The 23,808-nt window shown below is 43.2% G+C and overlaps 1 protein-coding gene across 1 annotated transcript in view; it reads right to left on the bottom strand.

Moving 5' to 3' along the window:
- The window catches only part of SHPRH (SNF2 histone linker PHD RING helicase), a 126,160-nt gene that overhangs the window by 59,496 nt on the left and 42,856 nt on the right, over window positions 1-23,808 (bottom strand). Inside the window, exons 7-12 of the mRNA XM_040429507.1 lie at window positions 17,871-17,958; window positions 13,687-13,949; window positions 7,330-7,923; window positions 6,563-6,814; window positions 1,763-1,841; window positions 179-342 (exon numbers count right to left, since the gene is read on the bottom strand). Of these exons, the coding sequence (XP_040285441.1) occupies window positions 179-342; window positions 1,763-1,841; window positions 6,563-6,814; window positions 7,330-7,923; window positions 13,687-13,949; window positions 17,871-17,958 (1,440 nt within the window). The remainder of the gene's footprint in view (window positions 1-178; window positions 343-1,762; window positions 1,842-6,562; window positions 6,815-7,329; window positions 7,924-13,686; window positions 13,950-17,870; window positions 17,959-23,808) is intronic.

Raw genomic sequence — 23,808 nt, 5'->3', positions numbered from 1 at the left:
AGTGAAGCCTACACAGAGATCAGGTAGAATGGAAGGATTCGCACCTGTTCTGTGTTTTTGACCCAAATCTGGTTTTGGCTCATACATACATGAACAAATAACAGAAGTGTGAACTCTTTAGACAGCTTTTATATTATTTGACAAAACAAAAAAAAAAAAAGAGATATAAAATACATACCTGATCAATAACATCTTTTTTGGCGGACCTCCACATAATTTTGGCAATAAGACGATATAAAGGAAGAGGATTCCTCCTGCAGTACGGTCTGTAAAGAAGCTGGTCCCACCAGTGTTTTACCCAGTAAGGATCCACTCCAAGAAATAGCACTAGTCCAAATAAATCTGCAAGGCCAAACACAACGGATGAGGGTTTAGATCTGACCTTAAGCTATTTTCAGAGCGCCAGCCTATCTGCAACTGCATAAGGGCTCATTCACACGTATATATGTATGGGTCTGCAATTTTTCTGAACGGGTGCGGACCCAATAATTTCCCAGGGGCCGCAAAATATGCGGACAGCACACCGTGTGCTGTCCGCATCCGTAGTTCCGCTCAGCGGCCCGCAAAAAAGATACAGCATGTCCTATTCTTGTCTGCAATCGCGGACAAGAATAGGGATTTCTATTATAGGGCCGGTCATGTGCGGTCCGCAAAGTGCGGAATGCACGCGGCCGGTATCCGTGTTTTGCAGACCGCAAAACACTTACGGCCATCTGGATGAGCCCTAAGTGAGTACAAAAACGTACCCATTTTATTCTTCTCAATATCATTAAATTTGCATTGCAAAGACAGCGCCTATGACAAATGATCACATTCTCTGCACATATATAAGAGATTACAATTGGAGTTAAAATTCTGAAAATTCAGGGGAGATGACTCTGCCGGGACCTGGCCTTGTCAATTAGGAAGGAGGGGGAGGGGCTTGCAGAGGGAGGAGGAGGAGCAAGCGAGAGAGGCTTGGGTCCGCCCTTACTGCACTTGACTTATTAGAATTTGGATGAAAAGTACTTTTTCTCCAGAATGAAGCAATGGATCACTAATTGAATGGTAGCATTGCATTCAGGTGAGCTAGCCCTACAAGACATTGGGGGAGGTTTATCAAACTGGTGTAAAGTAGAACTGGCTTAGTTGCCCATAGCAACCAGATTCCACATTTCATTTTCCAAAGGAGCTGTGAAAAATTAAACATGGAATCTGATTGGTTGGTAGAAGCAACTAAGCCAGTCCTACTTTACACCAGTTTGATAAATCTCCTCCATTGTGCCTGGTGTAACAGTGAATTTCGCATTGACAGGCTCCCTTTAATGAGGTGGTCTCAAGAAGACCACCAAGGTCTATATGATTTTTTAGGGATGCTCAGCATTCTTCCACGAGCCAAGCAGCTCGGTTCCTATTCTGGTAAATGTGTAATATGGCAGATTTGAGCTTCAGTAGCCGCCATGTCATCTTACATTTCCACTGCAACAGCATCTGCAGGGGAAACGCCAGGTTGCTGTTGCGGGGAAGCTGTAGGTTCAGGACTTACAGTGGTCTGGTGATCACCACAAGGGCTCAAACCCGAAATTTTACCAATGATGTTATGAAACTCATGTCACCAATACATTATATAAACCAGTGTTGGAGAGCAAGACAAACTGCCTCACTTTTGTCTTCAACTCAAGTATGTATAACGGGTGGGAATGCAGAGATGAAAGGAATGCAATTTTTAGCTTAGACTCATTTTAGAAATGCTGCCTTGTCCTGGGTATCGTAGCAATGTTACCTTCTAAGCCCCTCTGTACTGGAGTTCCACTCACACACCACCTATTCACCCCTGTTAAACGCAGAGCCATTTCAGCAGCCTGAAAAAAAAAAAAAAAGAACAAAAACGTACATTTTTCAGCTGGGACTATATTTTAACAATTTGCTGCTTGTTATCTTGCCCCACTTCCCACCACCAATAAAAAAAAAAGCCCATAATATTGCCTTTGGATTTTCACCATCTTTTCTCTGTACCTTATTCGACTATTAGGCTGGGTTCACATCACTTTTTTCTCATCCGTTTAACGAATACAAAAAACATATACGTTAAAAGAATGCCTCTGATGCCATACAGTAGATGTTCACCGTAGAGTTCCATTGTAAAAAAAAAAAAAAAAAAAAAAGATACATTTTTATTACTGGACTCTGCAGGATACAAGAACGTAGTGTGCTGTGTTTTTGTTTCCTTTTTTTGTAAAGTATATTTCAAACGGAGACATAAAACGTGATGTGAAACCACCCTGAAAAAGAAGAACTAAGAACTAAAAAGTAGTGGTTCTAAGCCATAAAAATTTTTTATGTAAAAATTATATTTTAAACAGAAAAAAAAAGTTTTTACCGGATCTGCGCTGCCAACTTTCTCTAAGGCCCCTTTCACATGGGCGAGTGTTCCGCGCGGATGCGATGCGTGAGGTGAACGCATTGCACCCGCACTGAATACCGACCTATTCATTTCTATGGGGCTGTTCACATGAGCGGTGATTTTCATGCATCACTTGTGCATGCTCTATTTTCTGCGTTTTTCACGCAACGCAGGCCCCATAGAAGTGAATGGGGTTGCGTAAAAATCGCAAGCATCCGCAAGCAAGTGCGGATGCGGTGCGATTTTCACGCACGGTTGCTAGGTGACGATCGGGATGAAGACCCGATCATTATTATTTTCCCTTATAACATGGTTATAAGGGAAAATAATAGCATTCTGAATACAGAATGCATAGTAAACTAGCGCTGGAGGGGTTAAAAAATTTTTTTTTTATTATTTAACTCACCTTAGTCTACTTGATCGCGATGCCCGGCATCTCCTTCTGTCTCCTTTGTTGAACAGGACCTGTGATGAGCATTAATTACAGGAACAGGACCTGTGATGACGTCACGCCGGTCATCACATGATCCATCACATGATCTTTTACCATGGTGATGGATCATGTGATGACCGGAGTTACGTCACCACAGGTCCTTTTCCTGTAATTAATGCTCACCACAGGTCTTGTTCTGTTCAACAAAGGAGACAGACGAGAAGCCGGGCTTCGCGATCAAGTGGACTAAGGTGAGTTAAATTATTTTATTTTTTAACCCCTCCAGCGCTATTTTACTATGCATTCTGTATTCAGAATGCTATTATTTTCCCTTATAACCATGTTAGAAGGGAAAATAATACAATCTACAGAACACCGATCCCAAGCCCGAACTTCTGTGAAGAAGTTCGGGTTTGGGTACCAAACATGCGCGATTTTTCTCACGCGCGTGCAAAACGCATTACAATGTTTTGCACTCGCGCGGAAAAATCACGGGTGTTCCCGTAACGCACCCGCACATTTTCCCGCAATGCCCGTGTCAAAGGGGCCTAAGTGTTCTGAAAAGGAGAACTACATGATAACCTTCCTGCGGTAGCTTCTTCTGAGGCCAAGTTCAAACAGTCTTCCCAGTCAATCGCTGTAATTCATGGGCCTGGAGTGAAAGGCCGTGATTTTTATGATTTTAATGGAATGCACATGAATTTTAATTTCTTATATCCTAAATCTTGTGGCTTTTAACCCTGAAGTTACAGTACTTCACTACTGGATTTTCTTCTCATGTGTTTGATTATCAGATCTAGGAGGGGATTTGAATGGAAGAGACTGATGAATAAGGGACCATTCACACATCCGCAACTGTTTTGCAGTCCGCAAATTGCGGATCGGAAAAACACGGACACCGGTTATGTGCGTTCTGTGTTTTGCGGACCACACATGGCCGGCACTATAATAGAAATGCCTTTTCTTGTCTGTGTCTGCGGACAAGAATAGGACATGTTCTATTTTATTGAGGGGCCGCGGAACAGAAGTGCGGATGCGGACAGCACACTGTGTGCTGTCCGCATCTTTTGCGGTCCCACTGATGTAAAACATTCCGCTGTGAACCACTAGAATAATCAAGCAATCAGTGCAGTCATACGCCCCCTATTTTTGAAGGCTCGTCTATCTCTACAGCACAACAGAAAGCTGGGAAGACACTTCCAGTGAAATAATCTACATCGAGCCGCACCAGGGACATCTCGCGAGAACACAGAGATCAAGCTCTACCACACGGGTAGCTGCATCAACGCACGGAGTGAACCCAGTCATCAGGGGGCAACAGTAACAAGCAGGACGCCAAGATTACATACGTCCGGGAGGAGTGGTAATGTAACCATCTTTATTCTAAAGTACTGGTATACACTAACAATCAATGCTATGTAATCCTAATCGACTGCAACACTACTAACAAGTGTCGCTAGATCACCTGAACAAAACTACGCTATACTGCTCCAATCTGCAGCGGCAGCAACACTAATAACAAGCACCGCTACAATATTTGAGCAACAATACCTTTTTGCTCTCACCAGCTATAATGCTATGATAGTAATAATACTATTATAGCTGTGATTTTACAAATATTGGGGAGATTTGTATACATCCCTATCAGAGACATAAAAACATACCTAAGGTTTGGATTACCACCAGGCTCTATGTGACTTTCTCTGGAGGATAACCTGGTTCTATATATTTGGCGGCGACTAATCGATGGTATGCTACTGAAAAGCGCCACTAATATTTACTATTGAGTTTGGTTGATCACCTTTTTATATACCTTTTTTTATACCATGGATTGGCACCATGGAATTGGTGTATTATTAATTTTAGATTTTTAATAAAAAAAATTATTGGTTATTCCATACCTAGGATTTCAATAAATATGGTTGTTTCTATATTTATATATATATATATATTATATATATATGTATCTGAGTAGTTCATATGACACTAGGTAAGTGAGTGCCCTCCAACTTTTATAAACTTTCATACTATAATAGAAATGCCTTTTCTTGTCTGTGTCTGCGGACAAGAATAGGACATGTTCTATTTTATTGAGGGGCCGCAGAACGGAAGTGTGGATGTGGACAGCACACTGTGTGCTGTCTGCATCTTTTGCGGCCCCACTGAAAATGAATTTGCGTAATGGATGCGGACCCTTTTTGCGGACGTGTGAATGAACCCTTACAGTGATTGCTAAGGTCCCCTGCACACGAACGTGTGCGCCCAGTGATCGTGGTGCGGCCCGCAATGCACGAGCACAGTCCGTGGGGCAGCCGCAGCGGATCGTGGACCCATTCACTTGAATGGGTCCGCGATCCGGCCGTTCCGCAAAAATATAGGACATGTTCTATCTTTTTGCGGAAACGGAAGTACGGGACGAAACCCCGTGCTTCCGTTCCGTACCATTCCGCATCTCCGGATTTGCGGACCCATTCAAGTGAATGGGTCCGCATCCGTGATGCGGAATGCACACGGAACGGCACCTGTGTATTGCGGTCCGCAATACGGCAACGAAAAGCACACGTTCGTGCGCAGGGGGCCTAAGACTGTGTGAACCTGGCCATGGAAGAAGTTACCTACCGTAGGAGGGTTATTGTGTAGTTGTTCTTTTTTAGAAAACTTCCATTTTGAGAAAGTTGGCAGCATAATATTTTATTAGACAAAACATTTAGCAGTAATCTCGTAGAGATAAATATTCCCAATGGGAGTCTCAGTTAATGGCTCTGATGGAAAGAAAGGGGTTTATCTGCAAGTTAATCCTCTTTAAAATAATAGGAAGAGGACTCTTGATAGACCTAGATAAACATGCAAACAGAATAACAACGTGATGACCAGTATCATGTCCGAAGCGCTCATTAGTAACAGTACCTGCACAGCAAGGGGAGGTGTGGTGCCCAGGTCTGAGGGTTGGTCTGACAAAAAGTGTTAAAGGGGTCTTCCAAGATTTATTTTTTTTTTAACTTGCCAGAGAGCAGGGGACTGTATGAAATAAGGAAAAGAGCCTCATTCACCTTTTAATCCTAACCCTCTGCCATTCCACTGCAGCGGTCATGAGTGTGATCAATAGCATGTGACAGTTGCAGTTCCAGTGGGGATGGGAAAGGTGGGGATGGAGCGGTAACGTGGTAACTGTGGGACATTTAAAATGTGAGGGACGTTTTTTTCGTTACTTCACACAGCCCTCCCGCTGTCCAAAAAATTGGAAAACCCCTTAAAAAACGAGATTCTGTCATGCTAAAACGCCAGTAAAATAAGGCGTTAAAGACTTTAGACAGAAACTAGTTTTATATCAAAAAATAAATAAATCCACAAATAATTTTTAATGTTTTTTTTTAAACAAAGACTATTAACACATGGGTTAGTAAACATTTCTTACGGAGGTCTCTGCTGTTTAAAAGCACAGAAAAGGCAGGCTACCTTACGGAAGCATAAATGGTTAATGTTTTTACATTGTCTCATACAGTCAACCCCTTCTGGAATGAAAGCCAGTGATCGGCTGATCGATCCCCAGGGGATCAGTCACCTCTTGCCAGACCGTTCCCCTTCAGGGGCCTCTGATTGAATGGCCAGGTCTGCCAGGGATCCATTCTGGTTCAAAAAGAGAGTCCCGAGCTCTATGATGTTACAATGCCGCAATAGGCCCGTGGACAGTCTTCATGAGACAGCCCCAGTCTTCCAGTTTTAACATTGCTACACAGACCATTTACCTTTGCTGTTGTGCATTCCACCATTTGTGCCTCATCTAAACAAATCCGCCACCACTCCACAGCAACAAGCGGGCTTGGTATTGCCATGTAGCGCTTTTGGTTCCGGAACCGCCGGCCATCTTTGCTGTTGCTGTGAGGAATGTCTACATAATTTAACTCCGTTCTCAGAACATCATAAGTGGTTATGACTACGTCTTGCTCTGCTAACATCTGTGGTTGTAGGAAGCCATGTTTCTTTACACCTTGATATACCTAAAGGTACGAAGAACACACCTATTACAGGCCACTTATTAACAGCGCACATAAAACATGTCAGCCAGTTTCATAGTTACAAATCTTCAGACAGTTGTCCTTCCAGTAGATGTTCATGTCAAAGTAACATCCTCATGCATGTTAGGATACAAATTTTCTCCGACCAACATGGGTCAGAGCATTACACTGCCTCCACCGGCTTGCCTTCTTCCCATAATGCACCCTGGTGTCAACTCTTCCCCATGTGTAAACAAAGGGGGTGAATACATACGCACATGCCAATTTTCTGTTTTCTATTTCTAAACAAAAGTTTTATTTATATATTTTTCTCATTTCACTTCACCAACTTAGACTATTATGTTCTGAGCTATCCCATAAAATTCAGATTAACAAAACATTGAATTTAAGGCTGTACTATACCAAAATACGAAAAGTCACGGGGGGTGCAAGGCACTGTATATATATTAAAATACTATATTACACTACAATACAAGCAAAGTAAATAATATTCTTACCATGACATGAAGGGAGGATGATCGAACATGACGGTTAATTTCATCAACCCACTGGTGACAGATGGAACTGGGAGAAATGATCAAGGTTGCTCCTGTTGGAACTGGGTTCATTGCCACAAGACAGTGTGGGCAATAGAAGGGTGTGGTGCTGACACTTTCTCTCTTATAGTTTACACACTCGGCATGTTGCCATAGATGGCACTGCAAGCACTGGACTCGGTCCTTGAGGTCCGGATGCCTGAGACCACCACATATACATTCAAAACGGTAATCAGAGGTACTAATAGGGAAGACATGGCAGTCCATTTCCTGAGATATCAAGTCCATATCATCTTGCTTTGTTCTTAAATCTGTAGATTCAGTAGACCTCTCATCTGGCACAGGAGAACCTTGCAAGGTATCTAACCGCTCCGGCATTCCATTATTTGCAGGACAGCCCTGACGCTCTTTTTCGGGCGTACTTGTTTTACTCAGTGCACAGTAATCATGATCTTTTGACAAGACATTTAGATCCGCACCAGCCTCAGAAGGATCTTCATTGTTTTCCCTGAGTTGAGTCCCACCACTTTGCAGTCTGTTGGAAGATCTTGTATTCTGCAAAAAATATCAAATGTATTAGCATGAGACATGAACAGTTTGTGGTGAAATATTTAAAGGGAATCTATCTGAGAGCAACATAAACTAATGACAGCGATCCAGATTCAAACCCTGGGTCAATAATCTTTTTTTCATATGCAGTTGCCCTACAGTCAATGGTTAGCATCTCCAGCTCAGGAGTCCTTGTCTTGATGAGCTTCTGCCAACACTGCTCTCCCGTGAAATACTGATGGCTTTCTTCCTAAACTGTGTGTAGGAAGTAAGCTGCCATGTTGTTAACGATGGTGAGGAGAGTTGGGGGGCTTAGGATGGTTGTGTGTATAGAGCTGGAAGCTCATGAATACAAGAACTCCACTGTGTATGCCCATCATTGAGCATCACTCTGGTTACACCGGAACTGCTGATGTACCTGGTGTGACCTTATTGGACTTAGTCCTTCTGAGCAGTGATGGAAGCTGCTCACCACTGATTCTAAGAAAACGATGTGTTGTTTGAATCAGGGTTTCTGTCACTAGTTTACTGTATTCTGCCCTCGGATAGGGCAACACAAACCTTATAAAATATACCCTTTAATTCTTCTACCTACACTCTTGGCAAAACAGATGGAATTCAGGATCTCCTCCACCCACATCCACTACAAAAGAAATGAAGACAATAAAGACTAATTTAGCAATGAAGGTTAAAAGGATTTGCCAGTTCTTTCAAACTGGGAAATCCTTAAAGGGGTTATCCAATTTCACAAACAGGCCCCCCCCCCCCACAGGAAATATACTTACCCCGCTCTCTGCGCCGCTCCTGGTCCCCGCACCGCTGCATCCGGTGTCGGAGGGAGCAGCCAATGGCATGCAGGGACAGGGAAGAGCCTCCCTAGCATTGCGGGTGACGCTAGGGAGGATCGTCCCCATCCCCACCTGCCTTTGGCTGCTCCCACCGACACCGGATGTTTTCATCCGCGCACAGGGAGAATCAGCAGCGGCGGGCGGGGACCAGGAGCGGCGCAGAGAGAGGGGTAGTTATATTACCTGTGAGGGGCCTGGTACATGGGGGGCTGATTGTGAAATTGGATAATCCCTTTAAAGGGACCTGTCACTTTAAACATGTGTGTGAGTCACAAAGCAGCAGATTGACATATAGTTTTGAGGGAAAAGATTCTGGAAAACGTTGAAGTAAAGAAGGAGGAGGTCCTATCAGATAGGACCGCCTCCTTCACTTTAGAGCCTAGAATGAGCAGGAATTGAAATGATTTAAATACAAGTTTTACTTAATCTATTCCAAAAATCTATACATAAATCTGCTCCTCTTGTCATCCGCGTCCATCACTAGATGATGATGAGCCCCCAAGGTGGCAGAGAAGCCTCCAGGCGGAGCAAGGGGACCCCCATGTCAGGGACCCTGTGGCCCACACTAGTACGAGCAGCTCTGGGGCTCGTACTAGTTTTCCGGCCCACCAGATAAGTCCACCTGAGCTCCCTACCGGTGAACTTGCATGGTGTACCCCAGAGGATTTTGAGCCCGTGATTCCTGATTTTGTTGGCCAATCAGAAATCCAGATTCGCACAGTGGGCTTCACTGAATATGACAATTTAATTTTCTTTTTTCAGTGGCCACTTTGTGAATCTGATGGTGGAGCAAACGAACTTGTTCGCCCAACAGTTCATTGCTCAACACCTGGGCTCCTTTTTGGCTAGGTCCGGTGGCTGGTCTCCAGTCAGTGCAGCCGAGATAAGAACGTTTTGGGGCCTCGTGCTGCACATGGGCATAGTCAAAAAACCCAGTCTCAGGCAGTACTGGAGTGGGGATGTCCTCTACCAGACCCCACTCTACTGTATGGCCATGACACGTTCCCGTTTTGAGGCCATCCGGAAATGCCTGCATTATGCAGATAATGCAGCATGTCCCCCCCCCCCCCCCCCCCCCCCCCCCCCCGAGGTGATCCTGCCTATGACCGCCTGTACAAAATCAGCCCGGTTATCGATCACTCCGGGGCCAAATTTTTGGAGGCCTATGTACCTGGAAGGGAGGTCGCTGTTGATGAGTCTCTCAGTCTCTCCCATCTCTCAAGGGGAGACTCATTTTCCACCAGTATGTTCCCTCTAAGCGGACGAGGTATGGCGTGAAGCTGTACAAACTTTGTGAGAGTACCTCAGGGTACACTTACAAGTTTTGTGTGTACGAGGGGCGAGATTCCCGTATTCAACCCCCAGAATGTCCTCCCACTCTGGGTGTTAGCGGGAAACTTGTGTGGGACCTTATGCACCCACTGCTAGATAAGGGTTACCACCTGTACCTGGATAACTTTAATACTAGTATCCCCTTGTTCCAGTCCCTCGCCGCCAAATCCACGTCCGCTTGTGGGACCGTGCGGAAAAACCAATGCGGTCTCCCTGCCCACCCCCTCCAGGTACCTATCCCCAGGGGTAAGACCCGTGCCCTTACCAGTGGAAACCTGTTGCTGGTCAGATATAAGGACAAGAGGGATGTCCTTGTACTGTCCACAATTCACGGCAACAGCATCACCCCTGTCCCTGTGCGAGGTACCGCGGCAACGGTCCTCAAGCCCGATTGCATCGTCGACTACAATCGGTATATGGGAGGAGTTGATCTCTCTGATCAAGTCCTCAAGCCATATAAAGCCATGCCCAAAACCCGGGCATGGTACAAAAAAGTTGCGGTCTACTTGGTACAGGTTGCCTTGTACAACTCTTTTGTGCTGTCCCGGAGCGCTGGCAACACAGGGAAATTCCTGCAGTTCTATGAGGCAGTCCTCAAGGCCCTGATCTTTTCTGACCGCGAAAGAGCAGGCCGGAGTACCTCAGGAACTGGAGGCCCCCGGTTTGTCCCTGGCCAACACTTTCCAGGTGTGGTCACCCATACTGGAAAGAAGCGACTGTACCAAAAAAAGTGTCTGCTCTATAAAAATAACACATGACCTAACCCCTCAAATTTCAGAAACACCCCATATGTGGTCGTAAAATGCTGTATGGCCAAACGGCAGGGCGCAGAAGGAAAGGAGCGCCATATGGTTTTTGGAACGCAGACTTTGCTGGACTGTTTTTTTTTACACCATGTCCCATTTGAAGCCCCCCTAATGCATCCCTTCACTTTTGTGGAGTTTCTACTCTAGGGGTGCATCAGGGGGGCTTCAAATGGGACATGGTGTAAAAAAAAAACAGTCCAGCAAAACCTGCCTTTCAAAAACCGTATGGCATTCCTTTCCTTCTGCGCCCTGCCGTGTGCCCGTACAGCTGTTTACGACCACATATGGGGTGTTTCTGTAAACTACAGAATCAGGGCCATAAATATTGAGTTTTGTTTGGCTGTTAACCCTTGCTTTGTAACTGGAAAAAAAATATTAAAATGGAAAATCTGCCAAAAATGTGAAATTTTGAAATTGTGTCTCTATTTTTCATTAAATCTTGTGCAACACCTAAAGGGTTAACAAAGTTTGTAAAATCAGTTTTGAATACCTTGAGGGGTGTAGTTTCTTAGATGGGGTCACTTTTATGGAGTTTCTACTCTAGGGGTGCATCAGGGGGGCTTCAAATGGGACATGGTGTCAAAAAAACAGTCCAGCAAAACCTGCCTTCCAAAAACCAAACGGCGCACCTTTCACTCTACGCCCCACTGTGTGGCCGTACAGTAGTTTACGGCCACATATGGGGTGTTTCTGTGAACAGCAGAGTCAGGGCAATAAAGATACAGTCTTGTTTGGCTGTTAACCCTTGCTTTGTTAGTGGAAAAAATGGGTTAAAATTGAAAATTAGGCAAAAAAATGAAATTCTCAAATTTCATCTCCATTTGCCAATAACTCTTGTGCAACACCTAAAGGTTTAACAACGTATGTAAAATCAGTTTTGAATACCTTGAGGGGTGTAGTTTCTTAGATGGGGTCACTTTTAGGGAGTTTCTCCTCTAGGGGTGCATCAGGGGGCTTCAAATGGGACATGGTCTAAATAAACCAGTCCATAAAAATCAGCCTTCCAAAAACCATACGGCGCACCTTTCACTCTACGCCCCGCTGTGTGGCCGTACAGTAGTTTACGGACACATATTGGGTGTTTCCTTAAACGGCAAAGTCAGGGCAATAAAGATACAGTCTTGTTTGGCTGTTAACCCTTGCTTTGTTAGTGGAAAAAATGGGTTAAAATGAAAAATTAGACAAAAAAATGAAATTCTCAAATTTCCTCCCCATTTGCCAATAACTCTTGTGCAACACCTAAAGGGTTAACAATGTATGCAAAATCAGTTTTGAATACCTTGAGGGGTGTAGTTTCTTAGATGGGGTCATTTTTGGGTGGTTTCTATTATGTAAGCCTCGCAAAGTGACTTCAGACCTGAACTGGTCCCTAAAAATTGAGTTTTTGTAAATTTCTGAAAAATTTCAAGATTTGCTTCTAAACTTCTAAGCCTTATAACTTCCCCAAAAAATAAAATATCATTCCCAAAACAATTCAAACATGAAGTAGACATATGGGGAATGTAAAGTCATCACAATTTTTGGGGGTATTACTATGTATTACAGAAGTAGAGAAACTGAAACTTTGAAATTTGCAAATTTTTCCAAATTTTTGGTAAATTATGTATTTTTTTGTGCAAAAAAAATATTTTTTTTTACTTCATTTTACCAGTGTCATGAAGTACAATATGTGACGAAAAAACAATCTCAGAATGGCCCGGATAAGTCAAAGCGTTTTAAAGTTATTAGCACTTAAAGTGACACTGGTCAGATTTCCAAAAAATGGCCTGGTCCTTAAGGTGAAAATGAGCCCGGTCCTTAAGGGGTTAATGTAGAGAAAATTTAATAAAATATAAAAGTATAAATCACCTCTCTTTTTGTAGAATAAAAAAATAAATACATAAATAACAAAAAATATAAACATTATGGGTATCACCGTGACGCCCGTACTATTAAAAGATAAAAATATTTTCCCAATACGGCAAATGGCGTAACAGAAAAAAGGGTCAAAATGCCCAATTTGCCATTTTTTCATTGCTTCTCTTACTCAAAAAAATGTAATAAAAAGTAATCAAATATAAAAACTATAGATTGTCCCACAAAAAATGAGCCCCCACACAGCTCAGTAGATATAACTATAAAAAAGTTATGGGTGTCAACATATGGTGATGTAAAAAAAATAATAATAATTATTTTCAAAGTTTAAATTTATTTTTACACTATTTAGACATAAAAACCTATACATATGTCGTATCCTTGTAATCATACAGACCCAGAGAATGAGGGGCACAGATCAGTTTTGCTGCAAAGGAACGCCGTGTGAACAAAACATGTAAGGAATTGCATTTGTTTTCCAATTCCACCCCATTTGGAAAAGAAATTCACAGTTCCCACTACATTGTATGCCATATTAAATGGTGGCATTATAAAGTACTACTTGTCCCGCAAAAAATAAGCCCTCATATAGCTATCTGAACGGAAAAAAATTATGGCTCAAGGAAAACAGGGAAGAAAAATGAAAACAAAAAAACCTCCGGTATCCTAAGGGTCAAACTGGCAGCGGCTGCAGTGGCTGTCCCTCGTGTTACAGCTATGCCCTACTCACTTGAATAGGACGTAGCTGTAGAAAACTGTATGTAATACCAGAGACAGTCACTACCAAATAAAGCTGTGTGGAGTACAACGGGGTAAACAGCAAACTGGGAAGGGAAACCCGTCTGATGGATAAAAAAAACAAGCAACGTTCCTGTCCCCTGTAAAACAGAAGTCACCATAAACACAAAAACATCTCCATCACAGCTCACCAATTTTTGGACTGTAGGTTTATCTCGAATCATCTGTTCTTTGTAATTCACTCCTAGCCTAAAGGATCCTTGAAGTCCACGACCTTTGACCTGCTCCACTATCTTTTTGGAAAGTAGCTTATCCAAGGTCTTTTTGAGCAGTCGGTGATTTCTCTGCATGTCATAACTGTACATGGCGCTTATATATTTAAGTATGCCAACTCCAGACACACCTCTGCTGGTGCTCATTTCCTTAATGGCTGCTAAAATCATGACCCGGAAGCCTGTTAAAAAAAAAAAAAGAAAATATTTCAAGCAAAAGACAACTCATAAAAAGGCGTTCTAAAGTGAATACTCGCAGATTTGAGGCAACCATTTTTCATATGTCATACTACGCTATGATGAGATAACGAACCGGTAAACTCAGTACCAGAGACCTGCAGATGTGAAAGCAAGCTAAATGGATCCCCATTCATCTCAGAAGGAACCAGACACTTATCCAATTCCTTAAATACGGTTTTCCCATTATAAAGTTAATAGACAGAAAATGCCCTAAATGTTTGATCAGTATTGGGTATATGACTACTGAGACCCCCGCTGATCCCGAGAACTTGAAAGAAGAAAGAAGGCAGCACCAACAGAGAATGTACAAAGCCCGTGCATGAAAATGGTCAACATAAATGTTTAACTGCATATTTGCTGTCATATTTTTTTTTTTTTGTATTTGCTAGTATTAGTGCTAGGCCTGTATACCTGAGTTAGTTAATGATTGCCAAAAAATCTGTAATTACTTTCATTAATGTCCCCTGTCCCATTCCACTGGTCCCTTAAAGAAGACCTTTCACCCGAATAAAGTATCTAAACTGACTATATAGACTTGTAGAGCGGCGCCCAGGGATCCCCCTGCACTTACTCTTATCCCCGGGTGCCGCTCTGTTCTCCGGTTATAGCCTCCGGTATGTTCATACTTAGGCTCCACCCAGGGGAACCTGCCGCGGTCTCCTTCTCCTATGCTGTAGCGCTGGCCAATCGCAGCGCTCAGCTCACAGCCTGGCTATGAGCTGAGCGCTGCGATTGGCCAGCGCTACAGCATAGGAGAAAGAGACGCCGGCAGGTTCCCCTGGGTGGAGCCTAAGTATGAACATATCGGAGGCTATAACCGGAGAACGGAGCGGCGCCCGGGGATACCTCATAAAATATTTAACATTCCCCATATGTCTACTTTATGTTGGCATCATTTTGGAAATGTCATTTTATTTTTTTAGGACGTTAGAAGGCTTAGAAGTTTAGAAGCAATTCTTCAAATTTTTAAGAAAATTGCCAAAACCCACTTTTTAAGGACCAGTTCAGGTCTGAAGTCACTTTGTGGGGCCTACATAGTGGATACCCCCATAAATGACCCCATTGTAGAAACTACACCCCTCAAGGTATTCAAAACCGATTTTACAAACTTTGTTAACCCTTTAGGCGTTCCACAAGAATTAAAGGAAAATGGAGATCAAATTTTAAAATTTCACTTTTTTGGCAGATTTTCCATTTTAATAAATTTTTTTCTTTAACACATCGATGGTTAACAGCCAAACAAAACTCAATATTTATTACCCAGATTCTGCGGTTTACAGAAACACCCCACATGTGGTCATAAACTGCTGTACGGGCACACGGCAGGGCGCAGAAGAAAAGGAACTCCACATGGTTTTTAGATGCCATGTCCCATTTGAAGACCCCTGATGCACCCTTACAGTAGAAACTCCCAAGAAGTGACCCTATTTTGGAAACTAGGGGATAAGGTGACAGTTTTATTAGTACTATTTTTGGGTACATATGATTTTTTGATCATTCATTATAACACTTTATGGGGCAAGGTGACCAAAAAATTGGTTGTTTTAGCACAGTTTCTATTTATTTATTTTTACAGCGTTCACCTGAGGGGTTCAGTCAAGTGACATTTTTATAGAGCAGATTGTTACGGACGTGGCGATACCTAATATGTATACTTTTTCTCATTTATTAAAGTTTTACACAATAATAGCATTTTTGAAACAAAAAAATTATGTTTTAATGTGTCCATGTTCTGAGAGCTATAGTTTTTTATTTTTTGAGAGATTTTCTTATGTAGGGGCTCATTTTTTGCGGGATGAGGTGACGGTTTTATTGGTACTATTTTGTGGGACATACGCGTTTTTGATCACTTGGTGTTGCACCTTTTGTGATGCAAGGTGACAAAAATTGCTTGTTTTGACACCGTTTTTTTTTTTTGTTTTTTTTACGGTGTTCATCCGAGGGGTTAGGTCATGTGATATTTTTATAGAGCTGGTTTTTACGGACGCGGCAATACCTAATATGTATACTTTTTTTTATTTGTTTCACTTTAACACAATAATAGCATTTTTGAAACCAAAAAAAATTATGTTTTAGTGTCTCCATGTTCTAAGAGCTATATTTTTTTTATTTTTTGAGAGATTTTCTTATGTAGGGGCTCATTTTTTGCGAGATGAGGTGACGGTTTTATTGGTACCATTTTGTGGGACATACACGTTTTTGATCACTTGGTGTTGCACCTTTTGTGATGCAAGGTGACAAAAATTGCTTGTTTTGACACAGTTTTTCTTTTTTTTTTTTTTACGGTCTTCACCCGCCAAGGGGTTAGGTCATGTGATATTTTTATAGAGCTGGTTTTTACGGACGCGGCAATACCAAATAGGTCTATTTTATTTTATTTTTTCTATTTTTAACATTATTTTTTCATTCCTTACTTGGGGACTTTTTTTTTTTACATGTGAAACTTTTTTTTATTTTTTTTATTTTCAACCTTTTATTTTTATTTTTTTTATTTTACACTTTTCGTCCCCCATAAGGTCATACAAGACCTCTGGGGGACATTTACTTCACTTTTTCTTTTTTTTTTTTCACTGTTGATTTCTCCTGTAACTGGGGCTGACATAGTAGCCCCAGTTACAGGATAAATACACCCCTAGAGAGGCTGTACAGCAGCAATCCAGCCTGCATTAGGCTTCAGAGTGAGGAGGCGTGTCTCTCAGTAATCCAATCTGATTGGCTGGCAGGGAGCTGCTGGCTAGAACAAGTGTGTATGTGAAGTGAGGAAAGGCAGTTTTGGCCTCAGAGAACTGGCAGAGGAACCATCTTGAGAAGGTGCTCATATTGTAGGGTTCAAAACAGCTGTAACTAAGGGAAAAACTCAAGAAAAACAGTGCTATATGAAGAAACTAAAGATTGCTTTATGCATAATGCTGCACCAGCAGTAACATATGCTAAAACTGTTTTTTTTATTTTATGAAAACATGACAGTTACCCTATAACATTCAATGTCAAAATTGCTTAGATCTTGAGGTGCACTTCTGATATCAGAACTTGACAGTTTAGCCACCAGCAATCCTTCCTGACTCCCCAATAAGCATTCAAGTTTGAATCATCTACGTTTATGTCATGAGATCGGCTAAAGCCAACATAAGCGTGTGGCATTATAGAGGCATTTACAACCTTATTACATTGTCTGTACAGAAAGTATAATGAAAGGGTGCTAATGGGACTGAGAGGGTCCTACAGCCGTATGCTGCCTTCAATAAGAGGAAGTAATGGCGGACTTGAAAAGAGAATTGCATAGAGCAGTGTGCCAGAAAAACAGTGCCTTTTTCATATTAAAGGGGATCTGTCACCATGATTTAGCCCTAATAACTGCAGTGCGTGTGTCTGTCCAGATCATTATCTTTTATTCTCATATCCCCCCGTCCCCATTGTACGCCGTCAAAGCGGAGCTCGATTATAATCTGGACTGTTGAGCCACAAGCACATAATGGACTACTGAGCTTGAGTTCTACAGTCTGGACTAAGGAATCCAGCTTACCTTTGAGGGATTACAGTGAGGCGGGAGGAGATATGAGAATAAAAAATGGTGATCTGGACTCTATCTGCTGTACGGTAGTTAATAGGGCTATATCATGGTAACAGACTCACTTTAAGGGCTCATGCATACGACCATTGTTTTTGTCCGCATCCAATCTGCATTTTGTGTGGGTCGGATGTGGACTCAATGGGGCCACAAAAGATGCGGACAGCACTCCGAAGGCACGCGGCCGGTATCTGTGTTTTGCAGATCCACAATTGGCGGACCGCTAAAATGGCTACGGCTGTGTGTAAGAATCCTAAATTATATTTAACCATTTAAAGTAGAATTAAACACTCACTGGGACAAGTCTGTCTGTTTTCCATTGTCCTGTCTTTCTTTGTCTTTTCTGTGGGTGGAGGTGGGATGAAGAAGTTCACAGTTTTTCCCTGAAATAAAAAACATCTGATTATATAAGAATAGGATATGGGAATATCTGATACATACAAATACACAATACATTCTGTATTTAGCTGGGACTATATCATTGTTAGATGTTTTACCAGTTGCTGGTTGCTAATTGCCCCTCTAGTTTAACCCTTAGAGGACCAGGGGATTTTTATTTCTTGCATTTTTGTTTTTCACTCCCCACCGCCTTGTTAGGGCTTATGTTTTATGGGACAAGTTGTACTTTCCAATGGCACCATTTACAGTTGCATACAATGTAGTGGGAAGCAGGGGAAAAAATTCCAAATTGGGTAGAGTTGGGGAAAAAAAAATGCAATTCTGACACTTTTTTTTTTATGTCGTTCACTATGCCGTAAAATGACCTGTTACCTTCATTCTCCATGTCAGTACAATTACAACAATACCACACTTGTATAGTTTTTCTTGCATTTTAATACTCCTCAAAAAAAATAAAAAATTCTGACCCCTATAACTTTTTTGTAGTTATGTGTACACAGCTGTGTGAGGACTCTTTTTTGTAGGACTATCTGTACTTTCAAGTGATACCATTTTGAAATGTGTGTAACTTTTCCATCACTTTTTATAAAAAAAATTTGGGCGAATTGAAGTAACAAAAAATTGTGAATGGGCCGTTTTTTTTTTTTTTTTCCATTACACCATTCACCGTATGGTATTACTATTGTTATAGTTTAATAGTACGGCCCTTTTTGCATGCGGCGATGCCCATGGTGTGTATTTTGTTTATTAAGTATTTTGATTTTGGGGAAAAGGGTGTGATTTGAACTTTAGAATTTTTTTAAATAACTGGCAATCATATGATTGCCCATTGTGTTCATTGATGGCTATATAGCCATCATTGAAAACTTCAGGGCACATTTATTAAGACTGCCGTTTTAACCCCTGTAACTGGCAGTAGATCCACTGGAGTTATGGAAAGGCGCCGGCCTTTACATAACTTTGGCGGATCCACCGCTGATTCTAAATGTAAGACAGCTTCCTAGCTGTTGTACATTAAAACCATTTTCTACGCCTAAAACTGGAGTAGAAAATGGTAAATGAGATGGGCCTTGCCAGCCCGTCCCCTTCCCCGCCATGCTCACTTTTTTTAGACCTTCAGTGAGCGGGAAGCAGTCGCAGATTGCGACACAAAGCACCTTTTCGCCGCAATCTGCGCCAGATATACGCCTAATTTAGGCACTCCAGGCCGATGGAGTGAGAGGGAGCCCCCTCCTTCTGCAAACCCCGAACATGCCGCTGTCAGCGCTGACCATGGCATGTGAATAGGTTAATCCACCGGCATCACCGTCTACAGCGATGCCGGTGGATGCAGCAGGCTCCTGCACCCGTCCGATCACATCACGTACATGCACGTGAGGATGCGGCAAGAAGCCGCATTCCCTCACGTACATGTACGAGACAATGTTTGAAGGGGTTAATAATAAACCCCTGTGCTGGCCGCTTCATAACTTTGGTGGATCCTCAGCCAATTCTAAATGTAAGACAGCTTCCGAGCTGTCTTACATTTAGACCTTTTTCTACACCTGAAACAGGTAAATGGTAATGAGAGGGCCCCTTCCAAGCCATGCCCACTTTTTTTTTTTTTTTTTGACGTGGAGTGAGCGGCGAGAAGTCTCAGATTGGCGCAACTAGCTGTTGCGGTGCAATGTGCACCTGAAATATGCCTAAAATAGGCGTATTTCAACTTAATAATAGTGATGAGCGGCAGGGGTCATATATTCAAATTCGTAATATTTCACAAATATTTTGTAGAATATTTGTTGAATATTCGCGAATTCGAATATTTGTTATATTCTACATTCTTTTCTTTTTTTTTACTCGAAAATCGGCAAGGTAATGATTGCGTAATATGCGAATATTACGCGATCAATACAGGCGTGTGTTAAAAAACGAATATATAGCACGATGATTCATGACTTCAGATGGGAAAAAAAGACGCCTATTCTAAAAAACAAATATATAGCATTATATTCAATATAGTGCTATATATTTGTATTTTAGAATAGTCGTCATTTTTTTCCATCTGAAGTGAAGACTGAACACTGTTCACTTCAGATGGAAAAAAATGACGAATATTCTAAAAACGAATATATAGCACTATATTGAATATAGTGCTATATATTAGTTTTTTAGAATATTCGTCATTTTTTTTGCATCTGAAGTCATGATTCCTCCCTGCGTCTTGCTTGTGGACCAAAGACTCATTGGCGCACAAGCAAGAAGCAGGGAGGAATCATGTGTTCAGATGGAAAAAATGATGAATATTCGATATAACAAATATATAGCACTATATTTGAAATATTCGCAAATTCTCAAAGTGGCGATATTCAAGATAAAATCTCGCTTTTCGAATATTCGTGCTCAACACTACTTAATAAATGACCCCCTATATTTATTGGAATACAATTCCTGACATTTTCTGAATTCCTGTAAGTAAATAGGCAATGCAATGTATTTATTAACTGTTATTAAACACTGTTATACACTTAATAATTATCCTCAGAAAATTTTGAAAAGCTATATGTGTATGTCCTAGAAATATAGAGAATCTAAATGAATGAAAGAAACCTGTAAAAAGCGTAGCTGCTCTAGTCAGGGCAATAAATAACTCTGCCTCCGCTATGGAAAGAGTCATAATTACTGCTCCCTGTAGCTCCCATGTGTCTATCTTCCGGTCCGCTGGTATGGGCATGGTCATCTGCTCTGATGTAGCCAATGACTGGATTCAGTGGTGACATGTACACAAGAGAAACATCACCACTGAAGCCAGTTATTGGCTGCCTCAGAGCAGATGATCATGCCTGTGAATTAAACAAGCCATAGACCATAAGATGGACACCCAGGAGCCAGCATGCAGAATGAGAGCTGCGGGTAGCAGGTAACTATAAAGCTGTGAGCTCCTGTCGACAGTTACATATTCCCCTTTAATGTTGTCTTCCTGTTCTGTCTAGTAGTTCTGAGATGACTGCAGGCATGGCCATTACTCAACTTCCTCCTCTGCTCTTTGGAGGTGGAACTCACTACTGAGCATGTGCAGCACAGTTTCAGGCCTTGGAGGAGCATGAAGATATCTAGTATAAGGATCAAGAGAGAACAAATTCTCTATCACCACTAGAAGACCCTACTTATCACTGTGCTGGATAAATAAGGGTCTTAGATTGATAGAACAGAACATATATTTATGATTAACATTTCTAAACTTTTCAAAACTTCTATGAAAGATACATTAATTAGACAGATAATATTATTTTAAGCTGGAGCTGGTACATTTCTACTAACTCCGACTCGACTCCATAGCCCTGCTAGTAATAGGAGACATAATAGGACCAAATGAGTGAGTATGTCTGGAGCTCCGATACCTTTAAAAGGGTATTCCGGTTGTTACAAGTTATCCCCTATCCACAGGTTAGGGGATAACAGACCAGTGGGGGTCCTACCGCTGGGACCAGTACCGATCATGAGAAACAGGGGCCCATACCCCCTGAAGTGGACATGCGTGCGGCTGCTCCATATATTTCTATGGGAATTCTGGAAAGTGTAGCGCTGTACTCAGCTATTTCCGGGAACTCCCATAGAAATGAATGGAGCTTCTGCTCATGTGCGACTGGTCTTTCCGTTCATTTTAGGAGGGCTGCAGGAGGTACAGTACCTCTGGTCTCATGATCGGTGGGGGTCCCAGTGGTAGGATCCCCACCAATCTAGTAGTTTTCCCCTAGCCTGTGGATAGAGGATAACATGAAACAACCAGAATGCCCCCTTAGAGGTTTCAGTGCTCCAGTTTTTTTCTAGTAGCCCCATTCTTGTACTAAGAACCCTTAGTTCCAAAGTAAATAATGGAGAATGACGATCTCCTTGCACCCTCACAGAGATTACACCACCTCCACACTGTCATATTATTCCCTGTAAGAGTTTAGCTATACCATAGCAAAGACAAAGACCAATAAAACTATTTTCCTTCAGTCAACTTTGCCCATTACACCTTCACCCTAAGGATGTTACGGTTTTTCAGTTTTTTGACTGGACACAAAACCGTTGCAAGCGTAAAAAACGTATCCGGCACTGACAATGATTTTAATGCCGGTACCGTTAAGTTCAGTTTCTATTTAATACAACCGGATCCGGATGAAACTGATGCATCTGGACGTATGAAATGAAACGGAAGCGTTTTATTCAGGTTTTGAGATCCTCTGCCGGAATAAAAAAAAACGCTGATGTGTAAGTAGCCTAATTCAAACAATATGGAGAATATACCCTAAAACAGTGTTTCCCAACCAGCGTGCCTCCAGCTGTTGCAAAACTACAACTCCCAGCATGCCCGGACTGCATTTGGCTGTGCGGGCATGCTGGGAGGTGTAGTTTTGCAACAGCTGGAGGCACACTGGTTGGGAAACACTGCCCTAAAAGATGGCTGGCAATATAAAAATTACCGTATTCTTCGCCCCATAAGATGCCGTTTTTTTCCCCCAATGCCCCTGCGTCTTATGGGGCGAATACTAAGGAAGCGCTTCCATTTTGGAAGCGCTTCATTAGTACCAGAAAGCGTTGAAGGATCTGTACTCACTGCTCAGCTGTCTGCTGTGCAGGGCTGCACACCATGTGACCTCACTGTGCGCAGCCTTCACAGCTGACAGCTGAGAACCAGGAAGAAGAGAGAGAGAGCTGGTGGTGAGGAGCGGAGGCGTCCAGGAGCAAGATAGGAAAGTTTTTTTTTTGCGCTGATGGCTGACATGGGGGGGGGGGGCATGATGGCTGACATGGTGGGGGGGCATGATGGCTGACATGGTGGGGGAGCATGATGGCTGACATGGTGGGGGAGCATGATGGCTGACATGGTGGGGGAGCATGATGGCTGACATGGTGGGGGAGCATGATGGCTGACATGGTGGGGGAGCATGATGGCTGACATGGTGGGGGAGCATGATGGCTGACATGGTGGGGGGGCATGATGGCTGACATGGTGGGGGGGCATGATGGCTGACATGGTGGGGGGGCATGATGGCTGACATGGTGGGGGGGCATGATGGCTGACATGGTGGGGGGGCATGATGGCTGACATGGTGGGGGGGGCATGATGGCTGACATGGTGGGGGGGCATGATGGCTGACATGGTGGGGGGGCATGATGGCTGACATGGTGGGGGGGCATGATGGCTGACAGGGTGGGGGGGCAGGATGGCTGACATGGTGGGGGGGCATGATGGCTGACATGGTGGGGGGGCATGATGGCTGACATGGTGGGGGGGCATGATGGCTGACATGGTGGGGGGGCATGATGGCTGACATGGTGGGGGGGCATGATGGCTGACATGGTGGGGGGGCATGATGGCTGACATGGTGGGGGGGCATGATGGCTGACATGGTGGGGGGAGCATGATGGCTGACATGGTGGGGGGGCATGATGGCTGACATGGGGGGGGGGCATGATGGCTGACATGGTGGGGGGGCATGATGGCTGACATGGTGGGGGGGCATGATGGCTGACATGGTGGGGGGGCATGATGGCTGACATGGTGGGGGGGCATGATGGCTGACATGGTGGGGGGGCATGATGGCTGACATGGTGGGGCATGATGGCTGACATGGGGGGGCATGATGGCTGACATGGGGGGGGCATGATGGCTGACATGGGGGGGGCATGATGGCTGACATGGGGGGGGCATGATGGCTGACATGGGGGGGGCATGATGGCTGACATGGGGGCATGATGGCTGACATGGGGGGGGGCATGATGGCTGACATGGGGGCATGATGGCTGACATGGGGGGGGCATGATGGCTGACATGGGGGGCATGATGGCTGACATGGGGGGCATGA

This window comes from Bufo bufo, chromosome 4, assembly GCF_905171765.1.
Source record: "Bufo bufo chromosome 4, aBufBuf1.1, whole genome shotgun sequence".
Classification (NCBI taxonomy): domain Eukaryota; kingdom Metazoa; phylum Chordata; class Amphibia; order Anura; family Bufonidae; genus Bufo; species Bufo bufo.
The sequence above is the reverse complement of the archived record's forward strand: the minus strand, read 5'-3'. Positions and strand labels throughout refer to the sequence as shown.